The 26,434-nt window shown below is 40.2% G+C and overlaps 1 protein-coding gene across 1 annotated transcript in view; it reads right to left on the bottom strand.

Moving 5' to 3' along the window:
• Positions 1-4,939: 4,939 nt before the first annotated feature.
• Positions 4,940-26,434, bottom strand: part of LOC126481277 (protein mono-ADP-ribosyltransferase PARP11-like) — a 60,351-nt gene continuing 38,856 nt past the window's right edge. Inside the window, exon 2 of the mRNA XM_050104909.1 lies at positions 4,940-6,115. Coding sequence (XP_049960866.1) covers positions 5,025-6,113 — 1,089 coding nt within the window. The 5' untranslated portion in view covers positions 6,114-6,115 and the 3' untranslated portion in view covers positions 4,940-5,024. The remainder of the gene's footprint in view (positions 6,116-26,434) is intronic.

The following is a 26,434-nucleotide window of genomic DNA, read 5'->3' as shown; positions in this document are numbered from 1 at the left end:
TACAATTTCATTGTGTTACAGCACCCAAATTAATAAAGATATCCATGCCATGTTTGGCTTCTCAGACAGACAAACTCGCATAATTTATTTGCATGTGCTCCAGGTTGTTATGAGTGAAGCATTGTGGCAAAGGTTCAAGGAAAGGCTCAGTGTGTGGTATTCAGACCAAACTGGAGACACAGGTTCGAAGCAACTTCCAAACATGGTATAGGAAGCACCTACTCTTGTGGATGTCAATACACTAGCGATACAGGAATTTTATGTAGACAGGAAGCACTGATATGAAGCATCACAGTGGACAACCTGGAACAAATGAAGTTACACAGAATGCATACAGTTGGCGTTTCAGTGTTCATCACAGAAGCTGCAAATCTGTAGGAAAACTGTGCCCTGGGACCTTTGGAAATGAACAAGGGTTTATCCACACTGATAGCATCTGTTGCACACATTGAAACCAGACAGCAAGTCACAATGGATACGATCTGCTGTGCATGTTCTTTGCCATGAGGAGAATGGAAATTTTCTAAACAAACGTGTCATTTTATGATGAAGTAACATTCAACTTGTGTGGTAAAGTAAATAAACACTATGTTCACATCTGGGGTCACAACCAATCTGTGTACTGTGATAGAAGAAGTATGCATAAACTGCAAGTGAATATGTGTGGTTATTTGATGGGTGATCGCACTGTGGAGCCATTTTTGTTAACAGAAAAAACAGTTAATTCTAAGTTACCTTGATAAACTGTAGCTGTTTGCATTAGCACAACTGTCTGATCACTAAGGCTCAGTCATTTTCTAGTAAGACGGTTCACCACCACATTGGACTCAGACTGTGCGAGGTGTTCTTGACCAGGTGTTTCCAGATCGTAGGATTGGTAGGTGTGTCCAATTTCCTGGAGTCATAGCTTCTAAACATTACACCGATGGACTTCTTTCCATAGGGAAATGTCAGGAACAAACGCTACCAAATACCTGTCGCTCCATAAATGATTTAAACAATCAAATTGTATCTGCCATCGCCACAGTTGATGTGGATACGTTGTGTCCAGTATGGGTAGAGCTCGAACACAGACAGGATGTTGTGTGTCCCACCAACGGCACACCTGTTGAAACTGATTGACTGGCATAAAAACTTAGTGAATAGTGTGCCACATAAGCCAAATATGGTGTGAATATTTTAATTATTTTGGATGCTATAACCTATTAAAGTTGTACTGTACCTTTTAAGATGCCCTTTAAATGTTTTTTCCGATTGCAGGGCTGGTGTGAGTGTTATTAGGAGAGTGCATGGGGCTTGTCTTTCAGCAGGGGTGGTCACAAGGGTAGGAGTCATAGGGTAGGGAAACAGGTGCAGAAGGAGGACAGGGTCTGATCAGGATATTGTGGGTATTGGGGGCAGGGATGGTGGCAACTAAAAGCTGTTCTAGGGGGAAAAATATCAGACTGAATGGACTTAATTTCAGTACATGATCTGAGGAAGTCATAGTTCTGTCGCAGTAGCTGACACCCAGTGAACAAGGGATCTTCTACTATCATACTTGACCAATGGGAGTATGTATGCGAGGGTCTATGCCAGTTTTCTGACAATTATACAGAAACCGTGTGCCACTCCTGTAGTAAAAACGTACCTACCATCCCTCCTTAAAACCTCTGGATTCTCTCAAGGCCAGACATTTCTAACCATAGAACTTCGCATCGCGCCCAAATCGAGTTCCCACCTTTTACCTTCTTCCTAAGATCCAGACACACCACCCTGGTCATCCTTGTCCACTGAATGTATTTCTGTCTTTGTTGATCAACATCTACAATCAAAATACAAAGATACCTATCCTATATTAAAGTCACGAACCATTTCCTAGGTTGTCTGAAGTATGGGCCCATCACACTCACCATGCACATCTTGCTTGTCACAGTTGATACCACCTGTCAATGTACCAACATTCCCCTTCCACATAGTCTGTGTCCTGCTGAACATTATCTTACCAGCATCCACCTGAAACCAAACCTTTGACATTCTACCCACTCACCTTAACCAACTTTATACATACTAACAACTGCACCAACTTTGAGGAGAGGACATACAAACAGATCAGGGGTGCAGACATGGGAACCCAGATGGCTCTTTTATTTGTCAACATTTTCATGGGTCGTTATGAGGAGGGTTCTCTGAGATCCATAAACTTTGAGCCCCTCGTTTGGTTTAGAAACCTGGATGGCATCTTTGCCATATGGTGAGGGTGACCTACTGAAATTTTTGGAATCTCTGAATATTTCTCCCAGTTAAATTTCATATAATCCTATTCTGAATCTCGTACCACTTTCCTTGGTGTTGACTCATCCTCAAGAAACGCTACATACTTCTGTTCACATTAAAGTTACACACAGACAACAGTACTTACATTTTGAAACTTCTTGTCCTTTTCGTGTCAAATTTCCCCTCCCGCACAGCCTTTGCATTCGTTGCAAGTGTATTTCTTCAGATGCATATTCTTTACAGCAAGGTTAGAATAACATGTGGGGCACATAGTCACACACCTTGTAGGCATCTGTTTAAAGGGTTAGGAATTCTTACAACAGCCTCACAGTATATTTACTCAGTAATGAAATTTGTTCTCAGCAACATGGACCAGTTTGAAAACAGTGACATTCATGATTATAATACCAGAAGAAAGAAAGACTTACACTTTCCTCAACTTAACCTGTCTTTGGTACAGAAAGGGGTAAAATATGCTGCTGTAAAACTTTTTGATAAATTACCGGATGAAATAAAATGTCTGACAGACAGCAATAATAGTTTTGAAAAATAAATTGAAATCATATCTCCTTGACAACTCCCTCTATACCACAGATGAATTCTTGAAAAGGAATAAATAAATCCGTAGGTGTAATCTATGCATTTTGTGGCATTTGAGGGAAGGGGGTAGGTATTAAAAATTTTAACTTTTGACCCTTGACTCATGTGTGCGTTTCTTATCCACTTGACACATTCCCCATCATAATGTTTACCATGAGATTGATTAATGGAACATGTAACTAACTAACACCATCATTCTCATGTCAACCTTAAATATACGTAATTACCCACCACTCCAGTTCAAAAACAGATACTCAGGGTGCCATCACATCCTATCCCAATGCTGCTGAACCACCCAGAAAACAAATTAGGAGTACACCTCCCATCACTGAGTACTATCCTAGTCTTGAATGTTTATTCAGCTGCTTCAACAGGGCTGTGTCTTCCTAAAATCATGACCTGAAATGAGGTCCATGCCATCTTTTCGACCACTCCAAATAGTTGCGTCACCCCCATCCCATTCTCTGCAAACCACCAGTGTCTACATAACCCCTGTAACTGGCAAAACATATATTATCAAAGGTCGAGTCACCTTTGAAATGGCACATTTCGTATACCAGCTGTTTAACAAACAATGTCCTGTTTTCTACACCAGTATATTTCCCCAAGTAATCACTTACGATGAATGGTCATACACAGAGGATGTATACTAGCAACACACAATATCTTGTTGTGGAGCAGACTCTATGACAGTCATGACTTCAGTCCCTGTTTTACCATACGTGCCAACAGAACTTTCCCTCCTGAAACCAGTTTCTCAGAACTCTGCAAGTTGGAACTGGCTTTACAATATGTACTTGGTTCTCACCACCAACCTGGCTTAAATACATGTAAATTTCAGTGGTCACAGCATTTCTTTTCAATAATTATTCCTTTTTTCTTCCCCTTTAACATCTTTATTTTCAAACCTGTATTTTTTCCCTGTCTCTTCCCTCCGCCTCTTGCTGCCACTTCTGCCTACCACAGAATGCACTTAGATTTCTGTAATTATTGTGGTGTATAGTCCAGTGATTGCCACACCAAGGAGTTGCAGCGGTGGCGCCACCAGAGAAGTGATATGCACAGTGCCACAGCAGAGCAGGCAGTTACAAGTCAGCCTGACTTTTGAGAAGACTGCCTTCTACTGTGTACTTAATGCCACATCGTCTGCTTCTAATGGCTCCACACCAGCCCATCTCCAGTGGAAATTCTAATGGGGCAAGAACTGTTTACTATCCAGCCTTAGCTTGTGGAATAGTAGTTGACCTTCAGGATCTTTTACCTGAGTCGATTTTCATAAAGTTGAGTGTTCGTCAATAAATGTTCGTGTTCTTGTCACTAATCATAATCAGTGTTCCAGGGTTCTCCTTTTTCTCTTCTCATAGTCTTTCCCTCAGTACACTATAAATAGTTAGGGCTGGCGACGAATAAGATCTCCTTCTGTGGTTGTATCAAAAGTATAATACAACAACCCTTCCCATTTCCTAACCCCAGTAGTCCTTTTTCCTCATCCCTATGTCTTTCTATTCAGTACTTCTGCCAGAAGAAGGAGCCACTGGCTCTGAAAGTTTGCAATATTTCTACACCTTTCTATGAGTTTTTTCCTGCTGCTGTTTGGTGAGTAGATTTTTATCCATCCTACTATATTGACTTGAATAGTGTGCTAGGAATTGACAGAACCCCTTAAAATCACTACCAACAGTCTGCACACAAAGTGTGAAGTTAAAATGTCTGCGTAATTTCTAATTTGTTTGGGCAGCAGAACAGCACAGCAATAAAAATTTTCAACTATAAGAATCTGTTAAAGTTGTTTCTGGTACAGTTTTGTAGTCTCTATACCAATAGAATTTCTTCTCGGATCAATAAATATCAAAGTCTGCTGCAAGTATTTTCACATATGGAAATTAAATGAGATTCTTCTGACACCACCTACATCAGAAACAAAATAAAGTGTGAAAGGAGCACAATGAGTTACAAGCAGCTGTCACAAACTTGTGGTATGTGGCAGAAAAACGGCAGTCATTATTGCAAAGGGTTGCATCTAGAAGTTAGGCTGTTTTATTTAAAATACATTTGGAGTTTCTTACGTCAAAACATTCTGTAAACACACTACATTTTTTATAAAATCTGTTAATGCATGTTAACTCATCTTAAAAATACACCTCCTGGGGAAAATTGCAAGTTTTGCATTACAGTCTTAATTGTCCCTGTTCCTTCTTCTCATATTGTCCTGTGTAATACACAATATATGCAGGATAGAACTCATTATCAGAGTATTTTACAATAACATGGCGATTTTCTTTAGTAGTAGTGTCATATCTAAGGCACTGCCTATAAGCAAATAGAAGAGGTGGTATTTTCATACTCTTGTGACCTACAGTTTCATGTGCAATTAGAACCTTTGATACAAACATGAGTCTCTGAGAGTTATGTTTATCTGAATAATGACTGGCATAACAAGAAATAGGTGTAAATGAAACACCTTTCCCAAAAGTGTTGCCTGCTGATCTGCCATGATTCCTCCAGTCAAAATTATTTCTGCAAATTTTATCTTTGTTTTCTTCTTTGGTACCATGAAATAAATACTCCTCAGCAACATAACCATACCTTGATTCCATTTCTTGTTTCTTTAGTAAGTAACATCCCAACAAGTATGGATTCTGAACCCTGTAAATTTTCTCAACCATGAATTGCTTCTGTGTGGTCTTTTTGAATAACCTCAGTATTTCTTCATATTCAGTAGTGTCAGAAAGCAACAAACACAGCTCAAATTCTGAGCTGGCATTCATATGGTCCCACTCAACAGTTAATTGTAAGATAGTTTTGTGCAATGTAGACTCCACAGTCTTGACTAGAGAATAACTTGAGTGACTGCGATTAACAATGCGCTGTGAACTTGCCAATCTAGAATAGTTCCTAGAAGTTGGTGCATGATAGGAATTCCAGTTATGTGCTCGTAAAGAAGAAGATGATACAGTCGTGTTATTGGTGCCAGTTACAAATGGTTGAAGCCTGCTGTATGCCTCAAAGTATGGTTTTGGTCTATTATGGCTGACTTGTTCCTGGTTTCTCCATTGTGATCTCGTCAGTCTGTTTGTGGAAGTTGGTGCTTGGTGGATATTGCTGATGTGTGCTTGTAAATAGGAAGGTGACACAATTGTGTTGTTGTTACTGGCCACATGTGGTTGAAAGCTGCTGGTGGCCCCATAGTTTGTTTGTGGTCTATGAGGTCTGATGAGTTCCTCACTGCTGGAGTCATGGCTGAAACAACAGCCCATTTCTGAAACACATAGTTGATTAGTCTAAAACACTGATAATAAAATGTCAGTAAAATCTGTTTCCATATATTAGACACAAGAACTACATGTTCTCTGCCAAAAAGAAAATGCTGCTATACTTATATTTTTCTTTCAAACTTAACTACTTGTGTTCTAGAAGCACACATATATTTGATCAAGCACATTCCCTCAGTTGTACTACAAAGTGTCGCTCATATAGGGATTTTGAGGATAAGATTAGAATAATTACTGCATGCACAGAGGCATTCAAACAATCAGTTTTCCTGTGCTCTGCACATGAGTGGAACAGGAAAACTCTAATAACAGGTACAGTGGGACATATCCTCTGCCACGCCCCTCATGGTGGTTTGCAGAGTATAGATGTAGATGTAGAGGTACAGCTTTTGTTAGTCGTAAGCTCATTGCTTCCTGGTTCTTTGGGTATTAAATTTACAGTAGTACAATTTTGTGCATAATCTTACTAAACATTAGCAATAGAAGGTATAAATTACTTCCTTCAGTTACACCCTTCCCACTTAAAGTAATAATATGAACGTTATTATCATATAGTCAAAATCAGCTACAATCTCACTGAAGGGACCAGCAGTTCACAAACTGGATTTTTGCTTTGTTTTTAGACAAAAATTTCATATCTGTTAATTTTAGGCTCTCACAGAGTTAAAAGTTCAAAAAGTAGCAAAAATCCAGTACATGTGGAGAGGGACCAAAGAGGAATTTTCCATATGTTTACTCAGCATCTACAGCAGCAATGTGCCAGCAAAATGTAAAAACGATTAATAGGTGAAGGAAGAAGAAGCAGCAATGAAAACTGTTCAGTAATGTTGTACTGGGTCTTGGATAATGAATGACATAAAATGTTTGAGCATGTTTAAAACTAATTGTAAGGGCTGTATAGCATAATAGTCATGAATGACACAACTTTGTTCGCGTTACTGTATTACAGCAATTACTCAACAGAACCAAAATGGAAAGACAGTATTCTATGGAGAAATTGCACAAAGGCCTACATTGTCTCTTGCATTTCTCTTTGAAATGTTGTACAGATATGATGTACTGTACCTAACACATTGAAAATGTCCAACAGACGTAACCATAAAACATCAATAATTAACACACTATTATTCCACTTCAGTGCTTTGAAAAAGTGACAAATATTGGAATTTAATTTTCTAGTTCTTTGCAATCGCAGCACAGAGAGTGTTGTTTAGATTTTTAAGCAGTTGCTTTAACTTCAAAATGTAATATAGTAACATATACTACGGTATATTGTCCTACTTCAGATAATCAGTTATCTTTGTTTACTTTTTGCGTGTAAGAAGTGCGTACGCATTTTGCATTTGACAGTGTATTCTTATTGTAATTTGTATTAAATTCTTTAAAACCTTTTTAAAGTTTTCTCTGCACTGAGAGCTGGATTAAGTGACGCCACAGCAAACTACAGGTCTTTTTTGTTTTCATATTCGTCAGTTACCTGTGACTTCGGGTGTCAGCTACAATTTCTCTTCTTCACTATCGCATACATGGTAAGACTGTTGTCTACCAGTAACTGAGCCAAGTCCTCAACAGGGTGTTTGGAAATTCCAGTTACAAACTTCTACGACTTGTAGAGGAAAGTGAGTAGTGGGTAATATTTTGAAGAGGAATCCATGTCCAGAAACATATCATTTCCATTCTAAGACAGTTTCTTCAGACGTTTAACTCATCGACTTCTGCTTGAGGAAATGATTGAAACAGATGCAATACAATTGTTAGCTAAAATTCGAAAGGAAACATAGCGAAACATGCATTTATCATGAAGCACATTTTTTTGTATTAACACATAAAATTCCATGTTTACATTATTCCAAAACATAAAAGAACCCAGTATATTGTACATACAGAATAGCACAGATGCATTACAGCAGCGGTTTAATCCAGTGACCATCAATGTTGTTGCAGTCATTGTACCTATGATGTATGTTCTGGTTCACAGTCTTCATCCCAACTGATGTGTCTTCAGTTTCAGGTGCAGCGAGTGGCTGGAACTGGAGCTAGCAGATCTTCCTCTGTCTCTACAGGAGTCTCGTAAATTAAACTTTGCATATGACTCCACAAAAAACAGTCCATGGGAGTTAAATCTGACAATCATGGTGCCCGAATGGCTGGACCACCTGAGCCCATCCATGTTTCACCATATCATCTGTTGAGGTGTCTCCATACCTCACGTGAGAAGTGAAGAGGCGCACCATTATGCTGCAACCACATTTCCAGATGGACATGCAGTGACACAGCTTCCAACAACAAGTTCAATATGATTTGCAGGAAGATCAAGTTTGCAGGACTAGTTAGCTTGAATGGAAGGACATATGGCCCGATCACATGACCGTCCGGAATACCTGGCCACATGTTAATACCAAACCACTGCTGTCGTCTGCCCAGACATGACTGTTTTGCAAATTCAGAACATAGTCCCTAGTGAGCTTACATTCATCCGTGAACAGAACTTGATGTGGAAGCAGGGTTGTGTCAACACAGCAGTACAGGAACCACACGCAGCAGGCAATGCATTATGGAAAATCAGCTGGACCCATAGTGTGTAACCTTCGTAAGTAATATTGATGCAATTGTTGCCAAAGCAGAACATCCAAGACGATACTGTGACTAAAACCCATGGCACATTCAGTTGTTTGAGTACACACTGACAGATTCTCTGTGTTACTTGGGCAAAAAGTTTATGCAATGATGTGTGTCCTACATTGCAGAAAATATTCGTGGTACAGGTGACTAGTAGCTCCTCTGTTACACACATACAGTACAACTTGTACTGAATCACATTTAGTATATTGGCGATGCACAGGCACTGAGTTGGTCTCACAGCAAGGCAGACGTTAAATAACATCAGGTGAGTGCCTGAAGTAGTAAACCTCATTCTGTTTACCGGATTGCACAACAGGACAAGCAACGCAGAATTTTCTCTTTCTCTCAGCAGTCGTGGATGCATTACCCATCTGAATTCAAAATATTATGTAGTCACGACCCTCTACAAGTCTTACAAGTTTGTAAAGGAAATATCCGAACACCTTGTATTTCACAGGTTCACAAAGTTGGGCAAAGTTCTTGCACTAGTTCCGCCAGGGGAATGTCATCCTGATCTTCATCACCAGAACCACCAGTTGCTGCTGAAAGCTTCTTCACCACCCCTAACTGAGGGATGGTGAACAAAGATCTCTGAATCCTGGATGTTTAAAACAATTGGCAATTGTGTTTTGAGTGACGTTTTCCCACGCTTCTGATATTATTGAAATGGCATCAAGAACATTAGAAATTGTTTTTTGTACCTTCTTCAATTTTTTGTAACACGTGCAGCACTTGAAGTTTCCTGTACATTTTCAGAGATTTTATAAATACCTGGTCCATAAGTTACAGAAATGAAGTTATGTTTGGAGGTAAAAACGCAAGCTTTATGCACTATAGGTTGTCGACTGCTGTATGGCCATTTAGGAACCAAGAAAATAATTTTTCTTTTCTTTGATTTTGGGAAGGAAGGAAGATTGGATTTAACGTCCCGTCGACATCGAGCTCATTAGAGACGAAGCACAAGTTCGGTTGGTGTCAAGGATGGGGCGGAAGTCGGCCATGCCTTTCAAAGGAACCATCCTGGCATTTCTCTGGAGCAGTTTAGGGAAACCGCGGAAAACCTAAATCTGGATGAGCGGCGCGGGTTTGAACAGTCGTCTTCCCGAATGCGGGTCCAGTGTACTAACCACTGCGCCACCTCGCTCAGTTTTGATTGCAGCTGAGTCTGAGTTACGCAACCATGTCTCAAAAATGACAGACGGCATGCAAGATTTTGCATTGTTGTCATAAACTGCAGGGAGGGAGTGAATGTTTTTAAGACATGTAGGTTTCCTCGATTTTCTAGTCACCAAACTTTTTCTTCACATGATCCTGTCATGTTTGCCGCAACTTAACTGTGATTCACGTCATAGACATTTTCCCACCCGAGCACTGTTCATCTTTAAATTTCAGTGTGACTTGCTGCAAAACAAGTCAGTTTCGTCTGCACGGAATATGTCATCTGACTTGTAACCTTCACGCGATACAGGCCACTTCTTACAATTAGATGCCAACTCGTCTGTTACATCATCAAGTACACCGACAGCGTCGACATAAAATTGTAGACGTGCAAATTCACTGGCTTTCGCTTGAATGAATGGTCCATCAATCGGCGCATTATGTAATCTTTGCCACTTGAAGCATATCTGTTAAGTTCTTTGTTTTCAGATGATCTCGCCTGCTTGATTTTTAAATAACTGTGTTCAAAAAGAGACTATTTTCGCTCTGTCCTTCCAAGTGTGAGACATCCATTTCCTTCGCGATGCTGACGTTTGTTTTCCGATTTTTTAATCGTCATAATAAGTGTGACTTTTCTTCAATATTAAATACTTCCCTCTTTTTGCGACATCTTTAAAGCGATCCTTGCACTAACTGTCTAACAGACATACTGATTTGAAACCAACACTGTTGTTAATAATCCCCAAATACGTAACAAACAAAAATGAACATTAGCCGTTACAGCTGATATATTTCTCAGAAAATGTAAGAAAAATACGCCGTTTTACGCACTGAAGCGCCAAAGAAACTTGTATAGCCATGTGTATTCAAATACAGAGAGATCGGTGGACACCGCATCTCTGAGGTACCGATGGAGGGGGATTTTTCCGTACGATCGTTTCACGACGAGTGCACCGTGAATATCAGGAATCTGGTGAAACATCAAATCTCTGACATCACTGCGGTTAAAAAAAGATCCTTCAAGAACGAGACCAATGACGACCGACGAGAACGTGACAGAAGTGCAACCCTTCCGCAATTTGCTGCAGATTTCAATGCTAGGCCATCAACAAGTATCAGCGTGCGAACCATTCAACAAAAAGTCATCGATATGGGCCTTTGGAGCCGAAGGCCCACTCGTGGGCCCTTAATGTCTGCATAACACAAAGCTTTACGCCTCGCCTGGACCCGTCAGCACCGCCAGTGGACTGTTAATGACTGGAAACATGTTGCCTGATCGGACGAATCTCGTTTCAAATTGTATCGACTGGATGCCGCGCGGGATTAGCCGAGTGGTCTGGCGCTGCAGACCTGGACTGTGCGGCTGGTTCCGGCGGAGGTTCGAGTCCTCCCTAGGGCATGGGTGTGTGTATTTGTTCTTAGGATATTTTAGGTTAAATAGTGTGTAAGCTTAGGGACTGATGACCTTAGCAGTTAAGTCCCATAAGATTTCAAACACATATCTTTTTTTTTTTTTTTTCGTCTGGATGAAAGTGTACTGGTAAGGAGACATCCTCATGAATCCATGGACCTTGCATGTCGGCAGGGGACTGTTCAAGCTGGTGGAGGCTCTCTAATGGTGTGGAGCACGTGTAGTTGGAGTGATATAGGACCTGTGAGACGTCTAGGTACGATTCTGACAGGTGACACGAATGTAAGCATCCTGTCTGATCACCTGCATCCATTCATGTCCATTGTGCTTTCTGTTGTACTTGGGCTATTCCAGCAGGGCAATGCGACACCCCACACGTCCAGAATTGCGACACAGTGACTCCAGGAACGCTCTTCTGAGTTTAAACACTTCCACTGGCCATCAAACTCCCCAGACATGAACATTATTGAGCATATCTGGGATGCCTTGCAATTTGCTGTTCAGAAGAGTCCTCCACCTCCTCGAACTCTTACGGATTTATGGACAGCCCTGCACGATTCATGATGTCAATTCCCTCCAGCTCTATTGCAGACATTAGTCGAGTCCATGCCACGTCGTGTTGCGGCCTTCTGCATGCTGGGGGTGGGGGGCTACACGACATTAGGCAGGTGTACCAGTTTCCAGTTGCAGTTTCTTAGTTTCTTTGGTTCATCAGTGTATTATAAGTCTTAATAAGCGATGCCGTACTAGGCCTTTTTTAGAAATATATCGTTTTAACAGGATTTAGACGGGACCGTTAAATTTAGCTGTTTTAGACAATACCAGTACCTAATTAAAAGCGATGTCGCCAAAAACCGTATACATCGTATTTCTATGAACTTATATGTCTGGTACAAAGGAAAGTACAAATGTGCAGTTATAAAAAAAAATGTAGTGAGCAATAAAAATTTGGGAGTAGAGTAAGGTCTGATTCCAGCCGTCTGCTTTGAGCAATGGTGTCAATATGAGTAAAGGCGATCTCAGTTACCATGACAATCACAGATAACATTTAATAACAAGCCGATTACATACTTCGAGACGAAGATTACAATATGTACCTCTACGGTCGAAAAGAAACACAATAAACACACGAAATATTACAAACGGCTAATAAAATCATGGATGTAAAAAAAAAATAGAGATGGAGCCATGAACTTATGCTGTACGTTATTTTGAAGCCAGAGTGGGCGTGTCCTGCTGCCATCTTAAATAGCACAAAACATCAGCAGACTACCATTTACAAATGCTTCTTATTCATTAACTCTATCGGCAGTACGCAACAACTGTTTTAAATACTAAAAATTACAGAGCATACGTTAATAACATAGTGTCAGGAAGACAATTTCGAGGGTTTTTCTGTTCTTTAGCGAGTATTTGATCTAGTAATACGGACATGTGGCCTTGTTAATGTAATTTGTTTTTTGTTGTTATACAGGGTTAGAATAATTTTTTAGGGTTAAACTTTCAAACCGCTGTAGAAGTAACACCACTTGTCAGAATGACGTCAAATTGCAACGGAATGTTATAGGAGAAGGGGGAAAACGTATGCAGAAGAAAAATATATAATTACAAAATGTAGCAATAGATGGCGCTGCAAGCATCACAATTTAATTGTGCTCGACTACAAATGGCAAATGAATCATACAGGCAATGCCTAAGATGTGCATCTGACGTTAAACAAACTATACTACTTAGTGTGCATGGGTGTATAGATGTGATACTGTTAGCTACATAAATCCATCCACCGCGGCAAGGTCACGTCACATCAGATGGGAAAAATCGGTTTTTAACTGTCCCGAGGCCAAAAACAGCATAAAAAAATTACTCACATTGGTTTTAATTGGCCTGAGGCCAAAAAACAGCATAAAAATCATCAGTCACATGGGTTTTTAAGTGTCCTGAGGCCAAAAACCGCATAAAAAGTATCAATCAAAATCAAATAGGATTATTAATTTCTGTGTGACTGGCGCAAAACATGTTCAGTATGATGTATACCGTTTTCTGCAACAAGTTGAAAACGCGAAGCAGCATGTTCCACAACTGATCAAAGTGTTTCCGGGGTCACGATCAGAATCTGTTGCGCAATGCATGCCTTCAGTGCAACCAAGTTTGCGATCTGAACACTAAACACAACATCTTTCAGTTAGCCCCACAGCGAGAAGTCACACGGATGTAGATCAGGTGGTCGGTACGGCCAGGCTGTAGGTAAAATGACGGCTGATAATTCTAGCATTTCCGAAATTGCGCTTCAGTATCTGCTTAACTGGATTTTCAATTTGCAGATGTGCGCCATCGTTACATAAAAATTATCCCATCCACACATCCACGCTGCTGGAAAGGGAAATGAGCGAATGGCATCGTTGGCCAGGAGGCCCCATTCGGGGAAGTTGGAGAGCTGGAATGACGTGGTTGTGCAAAAGACACTCATACCGCTTACTAGTGACGGTACAGGTAACAGGACTGGTAGCACCTGTCTCTCAGAAAAATATGGCCATATGATAAATGATGCCGTAAATCCGCACCACACGGTGACCTTTTCAGGGTGATGTGATACTGGTTGATTTGCGTGTGGATTTTCTGTTGCCCATATTCGACAATTCTGTGTATTGGCAAATCCTGTCTGGTGTCCACAAAATCTTCCACTGCCAATCATTGTCCACTTCCATGTGAGCAAGAAATTCTGAAGCATATGTCTCTCATGCTGGCAGGTCAACAGGAAGCAACTCGTGCACATGGGTAATTTTGAATGGATAGCAAAGAAGAATGTTTCATAGGATTTTACACACCATTCTCATGGGTATATCCAATGTTCGGGCAATTCTCCGTGTACTACACGTTTGCACACCACCACTCGTCTCATCCTGCATGACTGTAGCCACTGCTTCCACTGACGTCGAATCAATTTGTTTCCTCCCTCTACCAGGCTGCAAACCGGAAGAACCCTTTTTTTCGAATTTCCGAATCATTTTCTCCAGACGCACCGGACCAACGTCTTTTTTCAAACCCTCCAGTGTCTGAAACTTTTGCAGAGCGACATATGCACGTCATCATTTTGTAATACAGCTTTACAAGCAGAGCGCGATCCTGCATTGAGACAGTCATGGCGAACGTCGCACACGCGAAAGGAGGAAAAGCTGTGTACCTGGCATGTTTATACCAAATCATATCTATTGATCAATTTTCACACTATTTTTTTTTTTTATTCTGCCATGCGTTTTCCTCCTCCGATAATATTCCGTTGCAATTTGACATCATTCTGACCAGTGGTGTTATTTCTACAGCGTTTTGAAAGTTTAACTTTAATTATACGCCTAAGCACACTGTATATCAAATACCCAAGAAGAGAAGGAATTGATATGAAAAGCATGCTTTCGTAATCCGTTTAATTCCCCTTTGTTATATTTGTATCGATAGCAAATGGTGCTGGAACTCCGAAACCAATGCTTGTTTGCTTACTAGTACTGCTTCTTGTTCGTTACATTTTCATCTTTTAACTCGTATGCACAATATTTTTAGTGTTCATGTTTGCAAAAAACTTAGCTACACTTTCTTTACAAGTCAATATACTGTGTGCAATGAGGAAAGAAGCAAGGCATGGTATCGTGTCTTGTGCATGTCAACGAAGTGAACCATTATTGAAACGTCTAAGAAACACAATTGCATAGTGCTATGCCTCCTTGCAGAATAGCGTTCTTGTTTTATTAGATTGTCAGTGCATTAGCTTCACTGTAGTTCACACATCTTTGCGCTTTGAAATCTTAATTATGATGCCTCATTCAGTGTGTGACTAATAACAGCTATTTACAGAGTCAAGAAAGATATAATTTCTTAAACATGTTCCAGCACTGACCAATACTATTAATAGTATTAAGGGAATGGTCTCAGACGGTTGGATCCCTTAAAACGAACATTTTGCTTTAGCTATAAGAAAGTCATTTTTTAGTAATTATAGCCTAACCAGAGTAACATATGGGCCTGCCTTTCCAACAGTAGCCTATTTCCTTCTCTTCCTGGAATATTCCTCAACAGCAACTGTCAGTTTTTCAGGAATAACCAAACATATCACAATTGGAATGTACTTCTAGTACATTCATCATCTGTTTTATCCAGATATCATTTGCACGATGATGTGGAACGAGTCATTTTATTTTAGCATCTTAAATATGCCTCCATGTTGATCATTTATTAGTTTTTGTTTTTTAATTAAAGGCAGACAGACATTGGTCAGTAATTCCTACCCACTACTAATTACGCATTACAGTAATAGATAGTCTTCTGCGGAATAGTAGGCGTTGTCAAAGAGAAACATTTTCAGTTTAGTTTGATAACTAAAGAGCAAATAGAAAAGTAAAAGTTATGTTGCAAACAATACTGATTTGTTTCGGCTCAATTACACTAAAAAACGTCATTAACAAAAAATTAACGTGGAAAATGATTGTAAAATAATATTAATTGAAAATAAATGAATAACATTTTCAAACTAGATAATGAATACTGAAATAAATTTTAGCAGTGCAAAACACCCAAAATCTTAATGAAACAAATTAATATAAAATTTACCAGATGCAGTAGAGAAAATGAATAAATTGTAGTACTGTACCATACTTTTTTTGTTCAACGTAAAATATACAAAAATGAGGGCTGAAAAAGCACATAACACTACAAATAATATCGTCATTATATATGAAACGAATGAGAATAAAGGACAAAGTTGCAGTTTCGTTGTAATTTTACAATTCCTGAAATAGGTTATTCGCCATCTTCTGAAATTCTCAGACGTTCTGTGCTATGAAACAATTTTAATTATGTAACTTTCCAGACAGAATATCTAAAGGGGTTGTTTTGGTCCTTTTTAAACCTTCTTTGCTGCATATTAAACCGGAAAAAATTTGGGCATAAACTCTTTTCGATTACTAGTCTTGATATTTCCTCGAGTGCTAAACAACCTTTCAGTTAAACCATTCGAAAAAGACAAAGCAAAATAATATGGTAGCAGTTTCATGACGTTTTCATCTTTCTTTTTGCCACTTGCGTCTTTAATTTCAAGTACCTGACTCTAAAACTTATAAACATGGGTGAAAGTGTCCAAATTTTCTAGGCATAAGCTTTTCTACTCTTTATCCAAATCCTTGAAATTGACCTCTTGGTCCGTCAATCTGTTCTTAAACGCTATGGTGACTAAGATTCTGGGACACTGTCAGACACATTTTTTGGCTTTAAAAAAGCCGAACTATGAGAAGCATTATCGACATCTTCTCTCTCCCTCTTTCTCTCTCTCTCTCTCAGACACACACACATACACATTTATATATATCAACCATACCTGACAAACACCTTCTATGTAATGACGAAGCACACGACCAAGCCACAAATGCAGATGTCTAACAACATACCCAATTGAAAACAAGAATTTACAAACGACAGAAAGGAAATATAGCAACACATGCAAACCAAGGAAACATCTTCATCCAGAAAGAAACTTTGTAATACTTTTTTAAAACAAAAATACAAAGATAGAGAGAGACAAAAAAATCCTATGAAACCCATCCCAAAGCCACGAAACGAGATAATGAGTGAGAAAAAATAAAAAATAAAAAACTCACTAAAGTGCGAACGAAGTCTCAAAACAAGCCATACTTGAGACTACGAAAGGAGCAAACACAATTCAAAAGATAAAATTATATGAAAAACGACAAACAAACTACAGTCTCAAGAGTGAACTACCTTAAAACGAAAGCTTACAAGTATAAAAGGAAAATCACGTAGCTGACATACTACTATAAATAATTAGACACAATTTCCACAAACGAAATTACAAACATAAACATCCACTAGAAGAGTACACGTCCACGCTTGCTTCAGGAGGCAAGCTTGAAATACACCGAGTATACACGACTCCACACAACATAACACAAAACATCTCAATTCAAAACAAACAAGTGGAATCGCATCTTACGGTAGACTTACATAGTTCAAACGAAGACAATGATACTAACCACAGAGCCACGAAAGAATGACATGCACGAAATAACAAAAAAAAAAAAATCCTTCACAATGAACCGAAACAAAATGTACAAAAAAACCACCATTTGAGTCTCAACATACACTGAACGTAGGTAGCTCAAATGAACACAGTGATACCAACACACACCCACAAAGGATCCACACAATCGAAAACAAGTTACACAGATTCCTCGTGCATTAGCAACCAAGGAAAAATATAAAAGAAAAAAATTCAGTATTTCACTTGACCTACATTGATACAACAAACGCAGGGATATTAGACACAATCCCAAAGTACGACATACACACATCAATAAAGTTTTGCACCACCTCGTTTCCGAGAGTTCCGGAACCTTACAGAAAACTGGAACAGAGATCAACATAAACATCATTTCCGCCCTTTTTATTGCTCATGAAAACCACACCTTTAGAGGTGGTGGTCCAGATTGGTGCACACACCGGTACCTCTAATACCCAGTAGCACGTCCTCTTGCATTGATGCATGCCTGTATTCGTCGTGGCATACTATCCACAAGTTCATCAAGGCACTGTAGGTCCAGACTGTCCCACTCCTCAATGGCGATTCGGCGTAGATCCCTCAGTGTGGTTGGTGGGTCACGTCATCCATACATAGCCCTTTCTCAATCTATCCCAGGCATGTACGATAGGGTTCATGTCTGGAGAACATGGTGTCCACTTTAGTCGAGCGATGTCGTTATCCTGAAGGAAGTCAATCACGAGATGTGCACGATGGGAGCGCGAATTGTCGTCCATGGAGACAAATGCCTCGCCAATATGCTGCCGATATGGTTGCACTAGTGGTCGGAGGATGGCATTCACGTATCTTACAGCCGTTACGGCGCCTTCAATGACCACCAGCGGCATATGTCGGCCCCACATAATGCCACCCCAAAACAGCAGGGAAACTCCACCTTGCTGCACTTGCTGGACAGTGTGTCTAAGGCGTTCAGCCTGACCGGGTTGCCTCCAAACACGTCTCCGACGATTGTCTGGTTGAGGGTGAGTGCCTATGCGACACTCAACGGTGAAGACAACGTGATGCCAATCCTGAGTGGGTCCATCTGTAACGTGCTGCATGGTGTTATGGTTGCAAATATGGACTCGTCTGGAGCGAAGTTGCTCATCATGCAGCCTATTGTGCACAGTTTGAGTCGTAACACGACGTCCTGTGGCTGCACGAAAAGCGTTATTCAACACCGTGGCGTTGCTGTCAGGGTTCCTCCGAGCCATAATCCGTAGGTAGCGGTCATCCACTGCAGTCGTAGCCCTTGGGCGGCTTGAGCTAGGTACGTCATCGACAGTTCCTGTCTCTCTGTATCTCCTCCATGTCCGAACAACATCGCTTTGGTTCATTCCGAGACGACTGGACACTTCTCTTGTTGAGAGCCCTTCCTGGCACAAATTAACAATGTGGATGCCATCGAACCGCGGTATTGACTGTCTAGGCATGGTTGAACTACAGACAACACGAGCCGTGTACCTCCTTCCTAGTGGAATGACTGGAACTGATCGGTTATCGGACCCCCTCCGTCTAATAGGCGCTGCTCATGCATGGTTTTTTACATCTTTGGGCGTGTTTAATGTTATCTCTGAACATTCAAAGGGACTGTGTCTGTGATACAATACCCACAGTCAACGTCTATCTTCTCGATTTCTGGGAACTGGGGTGATGCAAAACTTTTTTTGATGTGTGTATTGAAAAGTAAGACACATGAATTTATCCATAAAAAAACACTTGGAATCAAATTCTTCGCTTGACTTATATTGCTGAGAGGGAGACAGGGATAAACACATTTTTTTTCCAAAGGAAAATAAAACGAATCTATAAAAAAAACACACACAAATGCAATATAAGTGTATGCTAAACCTGAATACGTTAAAGGACGACAACGATACGGGTATCTCACTCAAACTCGTCCTCCCGACCCCCCCCCCCCTTCCACCCAACAAGAAAAGATGAAGAGGATAACTGCAGAAAGGAGAAAAAAATTTCACAAGAGAAATAGAATTCTTCGAGTTACGTTGAGTCAGGCAAGCCAGCACATGGAATCACAGCATCGCACATTTGGAATGTAAATCTTCGCAACGAAGACAGTTATCCAGAACTCCCCCTCCCCCCCCCCCCCAACACACACACACTCAAACTGGCGGCTTACTAAAATTTAAAAAAAAGTAATTCTCCCACAATAAAACTACAAAATACAGAAGATATTGGAATCCCATCATATTCTGATCCTATGTAATTCAAACGAAGACAACGATACCAGACATCCCCACCGCCAAGAAATCACATAATCGAAAAACATCCCACACACATTCTTTAAGAATGAACTAAACAAAAAACCCTCAATAAATGCCCAAATGGGGTCTAATATTTAGAACAAATCTAGTAATAACACACAGAAGCTCTTCCAAAATAAAGCAAAATAAATTTTAAAAAAAGAAACTCTATGTAAGAGAAAAATTATGCGAACGAAAACCTCTAAAATATACAGAAAATCGCACTATAGCAATCGCATTGTTTGCCTGATGTATGTAGCTCAAAGAAAAACATACACACACACAGAAAAGAACGAATTCATCGAAAAAGACACACACAAATTCCTCCATAATAAAGACAAAGAAAATACATAAAAAATTGAAAGCGCAGTACAAATGAAAACTGACAAGTCAGTAGGTATACAGCAAAAAAGTAACCAATAAACACGAAAGAATCAGTTCCACTTAACTAAATCATGACTGCAAAGCACTATCAGAAAGAAACGACTCCACTATAGAAGTGACCCACCGATAACAACAATGCGACATGTAATAAAAATAATCGATTTCGTATATGCAATAGTTCAACAACGTCACATTTTAAGATAAAGTAAATTATTGGGAAAAAAACAAAAAACAAAATTATCATTAGAATTGAAACTCACTCCACTTACGAGCATATGAGCAATGCACGTATCTAGCTGGCCCTACCCTGAAAAATCTCGTCAGACTAAAAAATAATTGTAAGAAACAACATTACAATTACTAATCGTTTCATTCGATGCAATTTAACTTTCGCACTAAAGTTCCTACTTAACATTACGTTCAGAAATCGTATCCAGTTCATAAATAAATAGCTTGTCTTCCTTGACTTCGGCAGCTAATAAGGGAACCTCCCCATCGCACCCCCCTCAGATTTAGTTATAAGTTGGCACAGTGGATAGACCTTGAAAAACTGAACACAGATCAATCGAGAAAACAGGAAGAAGTTGTGTGGAACTATGAAAAAAATTAGTAAAATATACAAACTGAGTAGTCCATGCGAAGATAGGCGACATCAAGGACATATGGAGTCTAGGTGCGCCGTGGTCCCGTGGTTAGCGAGAGCAGCTACGGAACGAAAGATCCTAGGTTCAAGTCTTCCTTCGAGTGAAAAGTTTGATTTTTTATTTCCAGTTTATTTGACAAACTCTTATGTTTTCATCACTATTTTGGGAGTGGTTATCACATCTACAAGAAAACCTAAATCGCGCAAGGTAGAAGAATCTTTTTACCCATTCGCTAAGTGTACAAGTTAGGTGGGTCGACAACATATTCCTGTCATGTGACGCACATGCCGTCACCAGTGTCGTATAGAAAATATCAGACGTGTTTTCCCGTGGAGCAGTCGGTTGACCTATGACCTTGCGATCAAATGTTTTCGGTTCCCATTGGAGAGGCACATCCTTTCGTCTACTAATCGCACGGTTTTGCGGTGCGGTCGCAAAACACACACACTAAACTTATTGCAGTGAACAGAAACGTCAATGAACGAACGGACAGATCATAACTTTGCGAAAATATAGAAAGTAAAATTTTCAGTCGAGAGGAGATTTGAACCTTTTTTTTTTTGTAACCATATATATTTATTTAAATATTTTAACAACGATACATTTAAAAAAAGACATTTTATTCTATTAATCTATTATCCTAGTGATGGTTAATATTATTGTCATTTTATATGTTTTCGTTTTTCTCTTATTGTTTGTTCCTTAAACCCTTTTACATGGCCATTTGTCGTCTTTTTTTTGAGGGGGGTAGACATTGCAGGACAGGCATAACAGTTTATATTTGGCATCGTTGCATTGATTTGAGTTTATGTTTCTGTATGTGATGCACTTGTGATGACACAGGCACATTGTGTATCCTGGTTTGATCTCTTCCTCTAGTTACACTGTTTAGTGGGACAGTATGAAGGACCGTCACCATGATAGCTGGAGCAGAAGTGGAAGAAGCTTTTTTTTTTACATATACTACAGAATATACCTAATTGAAGAAGAGAGAAAATTTTGTCATATTACATAAGAGAAGCAGAAAGGATAGTGTGAGTAATCAATAGAATTTTATAGGCACAAAGTAAAGGAAATCAAAATATCTAATAATAATGAGTAGTTGGCACTTTCCACTAAGGAGCACTTTGTGTCACTGATTCCACTAGGAAGAAACACTTTATACTACTATACTTCACTATTTGATGCGAGAAGAGAAAGCTCTTTATCTTTTGTGTTGCACTTGTTCACTATCACTGCACACATTATTCTTGTGGTGAGTGTGGTGAGGTGGCTGGTGGCGGTGCTGAGGGTCACAGGCTGGGGAGGACTCTGGCGATCGCTGTCTGCAGTGGAATCTGCAGGAAGTTTTTGAAGTTCTCGTGGTATCGCCTGTGCTGCTGCGCCGTCTTGTTCTCCTCCCAGAGTTCCATCAGGAAGGCCAGCCGGTCGGTCTGCCTCCGCGCTACGATGGAGTGTGCCGTCATGGCGAGGATCCAGAGAGTCGCCAGTCGCTTGGGTCGTGGAAATGGGTTGCAGTCTGGGGCGGTGATTGCTTCCACTGTGATGCTTCCCGGCGCCGTTCTGTTGATGTGGGCCACCATCTGCTGGCACGCTTCCCAGATGTTGATGGCATTCCCGCACGTGAATCGGTGAGGACCTCTCGTTCCGCAGCTACTCACGCTAACCACGGGACCACGGCGCTGCTGAAGTTGCACTGTCCTTGATGTTGCCTATCTTCCACATGGACTACTCAATCTGTATATTTTACAAATTTTTTTCACGGTTCCACACAACTTCTTCGTGTTTTCTCGATTGATCTGTGTTCAGTTTTTCAAGGCCTATCCACCGTGCCAACTTATAACTAAATCTGAGAGGGGTGCAATGGGGAGGTTCCCTTGTAAGCACCGGCGGAATCGTTTTTCTCAGTCCTGACAGCAACGTTGAAAGGCTTCATCTTTTACAGCCTTCAACAACGTAGTCACATTCTTTCGAATGTTCTCCAGAGTCTCAAACTTTCATCCTCTCAAGACACTTTTCAATTTCGGGAAAAGAATAAAAGCCACAAGGCCTCAGATCAGGTGAATAGTGAGGCTGTGGAACAACAGGAATGCTTTTTGAGGTCAAAAATTTCGTAATAAGTGGCCATGTGACATGAAACGTTGACGTGATGCTCCATCGATTTGTCTGCAATGTCTGGTGTCACTCAATTTTTACCCTTTTCCTGAGCTTTTCAAGGACATCTTTGTAAAACACTTGCAACAAATTCTTTATGCACGATACCACCACTGTCAAAAAAGCAAATCAGCATTGTTTTGATTTGGTAATTCGAGGTTTTCCGGTCGAGGAGATGTCTCAGCGAGTCGCTCTTCAGTTTGCCGTTTTGTCTCAGGATCGTACTCAAAAACCCATGATTCATAACCTGTCATCACAGGACTGAACCAATCGTGGTCATTGCAGTCCTCTCAAGAAGATCAATGCACACGCTTCTTCGAGTGTCCTTCTGCTCAGCTGTAAGATTTATCGGCACCATTTTGGTACCCGTCTTTCACAGTCAAAAACATTGTTCAAATGGCTCTGAGCACTATGGGACTCAACATCTGAGGTCATCAGTCCCCTAGAACTTAGAACTACTTAAACCTAACTAACCTAAGGACACCACACACATCCATGCCCGAGGCAGGATTCGAACCTGAGACTGTAGCGGTCTCGCGATTCCAGACTGAAGCATCTAGAACCGCTCGGCCACACCGGCCGGCTACTTCAGTCAAAATTTGATGTACAGTGAAACTGTGTAACAGGTCACCCGTCGTCCTTACTTGTTAACCGTTTGTCTGATCTCACAAGAGCAAGCACACAATCGACGTTTGGTCGCTTTTTTGAAGCTGAAGGTTTGTCTGAGTGACATTCATGTTCAATGTGCTCTCGACCTTCCAAAAACGATCTGTGCCAGCAAAAAAGAAATATTCCCCATAGGCCTTTTTTCAACTTTTCGAAGGTCACACTCACAGATTCTCCAAGATCAACAGAAAACTTAATGGCATAAGGTTGCTCTGAATTCCTCTGTTGCGTTTTCATAGCACACAACAAAATCACAACTTCACTGATGGCGCTCTCGAATCATGATGGCTGTACAGAGCTGGAACTCTGACTGAGCAACTGGAAGGGATGAACACGCCGGTCTACGAAAGAAGAAGAACACAGCGTTGCCAGATCACTTGCAGTGTTTTCAGTCTCATTACTTTTCTCACACACCTCGCATATATAGGCTACTTGTTTGTCTATCGACAATTTAAGCTATGCTCTCAGATTCCACCAAAAACACACCCACACAAACCACCATATGATTGGAGTAAATATCATATATCATAGTTTGCCAAACGTCATAGATTACACGAGAAATCAATTCAAGCCCAGATACCATTGAATAACAGGTCGCTTACATCCTTCACAACGTAAATTACTGACGGCTTACAGAATGCCATTGGTCAAAGCAGATGGGTGGAATCGGACCTTGCTATTGACCCGAAAATTTTGTAGCGCGATGGTAGTCATGAAGTACGTAACTATTCACACAGAAGATAAGAGCAGTACACAATTTCTTCTCTAAAGTGATATGAACAAAAACATTTTTGCGTTTAAACTTTTTGTGGTGTTTGTTATTTTATCATCTTTTTATGCGTCTTCCGAATGATTTTCTTACACATATGCACATCTGACATTCGGAATAGCTACACTACGATATATGATTATTCACGCTCATTACTCAATAAAATTCCTGACAGGTGCAGGTAGAAATTTGGCAGTGATAAATCTAAAATTAAGGAAAAATATGTGCAACAAAAGTTTTGTACAACTAATCTGTCAGACGAAATGTTTTTCAATGAAAATCCAGTTCTGATCTGTAAATAAATTCAGTTGTGTAGTACAATCAGGGCCGGTTCAAGAAAGTTTCCCACACAAGCGAGATGTTATTTGGCATCCTCCCGGTTCTACACCCTAAAAAAATTTTGCACTATCGTGTCTCTGGCGCCTCTCTCAGCTTGGAGAACCAAGCGACCGCTTGTGTCGCTCAAGTCCTAAACCGGCCCTGACTAAAATACTAAATTATGTTTGATTATTCTTATACGTAACAGCTATTTCATCACTGAGATGTAATTCTGTCGGTGAAATGCGTTTAGTGTGCCTGAATATTTTTTATTTTCATTGCGTAAGTGACATAATGATATTAAAGAGCTTAAGATAGAGATACCGTGTTAAAAATACTGATTTGACGTCAACCTGCAGCTGCTGTAAAGATTCTTTCTTGCAACACCCAGTACTATTGTTGTACACAGGAAAAGAGACGATATATAAATCGTTTAGTTACTGTAAGTTAAGAACACGTTCATTCATTCACACTACTTCCATTTCACTAGTTTAAGTAAGTAGTCGTGTCTTCACGTCTGTGTTAGATAACGCTCCTCCCCACGTCACAAGCGGAAGACAGAGATATGATAAAGCGGACTTCGTGCGATAATCTGCAACTGAGGAAATTTCGGAGTAAGCAAGCAGACACACAGTTTAAGTTACAAGTGAAACGCACAACACATATTTGTAATAAACAGATAAAATACATGAACTAAACTAAATGCGCGATCTTACGAACAGCAGGTGTTCAGCACGGTAGGCGACAAAGCCATGGTGCTTTTTTCAATTTAACAAATCGCTTTCACAGTTTTGTTCAACAGTTGGCTCGCGTAAATGGTTTCGTGTATGGCTAGACACAGCGACACCAGTGTATACGTCACTATTGTCGTTTAGTTGAGGCCAGATTAGTCTCTGAAATAATAGTTTTGGCAGCTGCACGATTGGTGGTGGAGTTAATGCTTGCCTGCACGAAATCGATACACACAACAAAAAAGTGAAGGAAATATTTGGCTTCGTGATTGGATAAAAAAAATCTCAGCTCGGGTGACAGCTACCTTACTAAGAGAAGACTGTGGAACCCCAGGAAGTTACTGCAGCCATCTGAGAATGTTACGAGAACAGTTCACATTTCTTCCTAGTAAAGTTGGTGTTGCGACGAGGAAGAAACATAATCCAAAGCCTCAAGCACTGTAGCCTGAAATAAAACTACACATAACTGTTTTTTGACAAGATGCAATTCACATTCGTCTCTACAGTAGAAGTTGTTGTTCCACAGCCAGACATTTTACTTGCTTCTGATATTCGTAATTCATTTGTGTATGTGTTTCTAATGGAATTAATTTTGTTCCTCAGTTCAGATGTCAACAATCCGTCCATGTTCATATCGATTAGGACCGCATCAAATACAGCGACATGGGGCTGCTGGTTTTTATAGGGTACTAATGAAATCCAGTAGGCACCTTACCTTAGCATAAATGTACAAGATGCGAACAATTTCCACAGTTCCCCACTTCATATTTATCTCCATCGACGCTCTGCCGACACGACACCTAATCTCATACCATGTGCAACTACAATGACGGAAAAAAATCCGAACAAGATGTGTTGTGGGATGTAAACGAAAGCTGGAAGATGTGTTTCTACATGTTTTTAAGATGATGTGTATTCCATTTTTGCGCCAGTCGCACAAGAGTGGCGTTAGTGGCGCCAGTAGGAGGATGCAAATCAGGTTTTCTTTAAATACACGATGTAACGGTCGTGAGTATTAGTTGCCTTTTGGATTGGACGTGGTAAGTTGATGTTAGTCATAAATGCCTTTAAGGCTACATAGACGCCATTATCAACATTATCAACAC

Source organism: Schistocerca serialis, chromosome 5 (assembly GCF_023864345.2).
Source record: "Schistocerca serialis cubense isolate TAMUIC-IGC-003099 chromosome 5, iqSchSeri2.2, whole genome shotgun sequence".
NCBI lineage: Eukaryota > Metazoa > Arthropoda > Insecta > Orthoptera > Acrididae > Schistocerca > Schistocerca serialis.
This window is presented reverse-complemented; position numbering and strand designations above follow the sequence as displayed.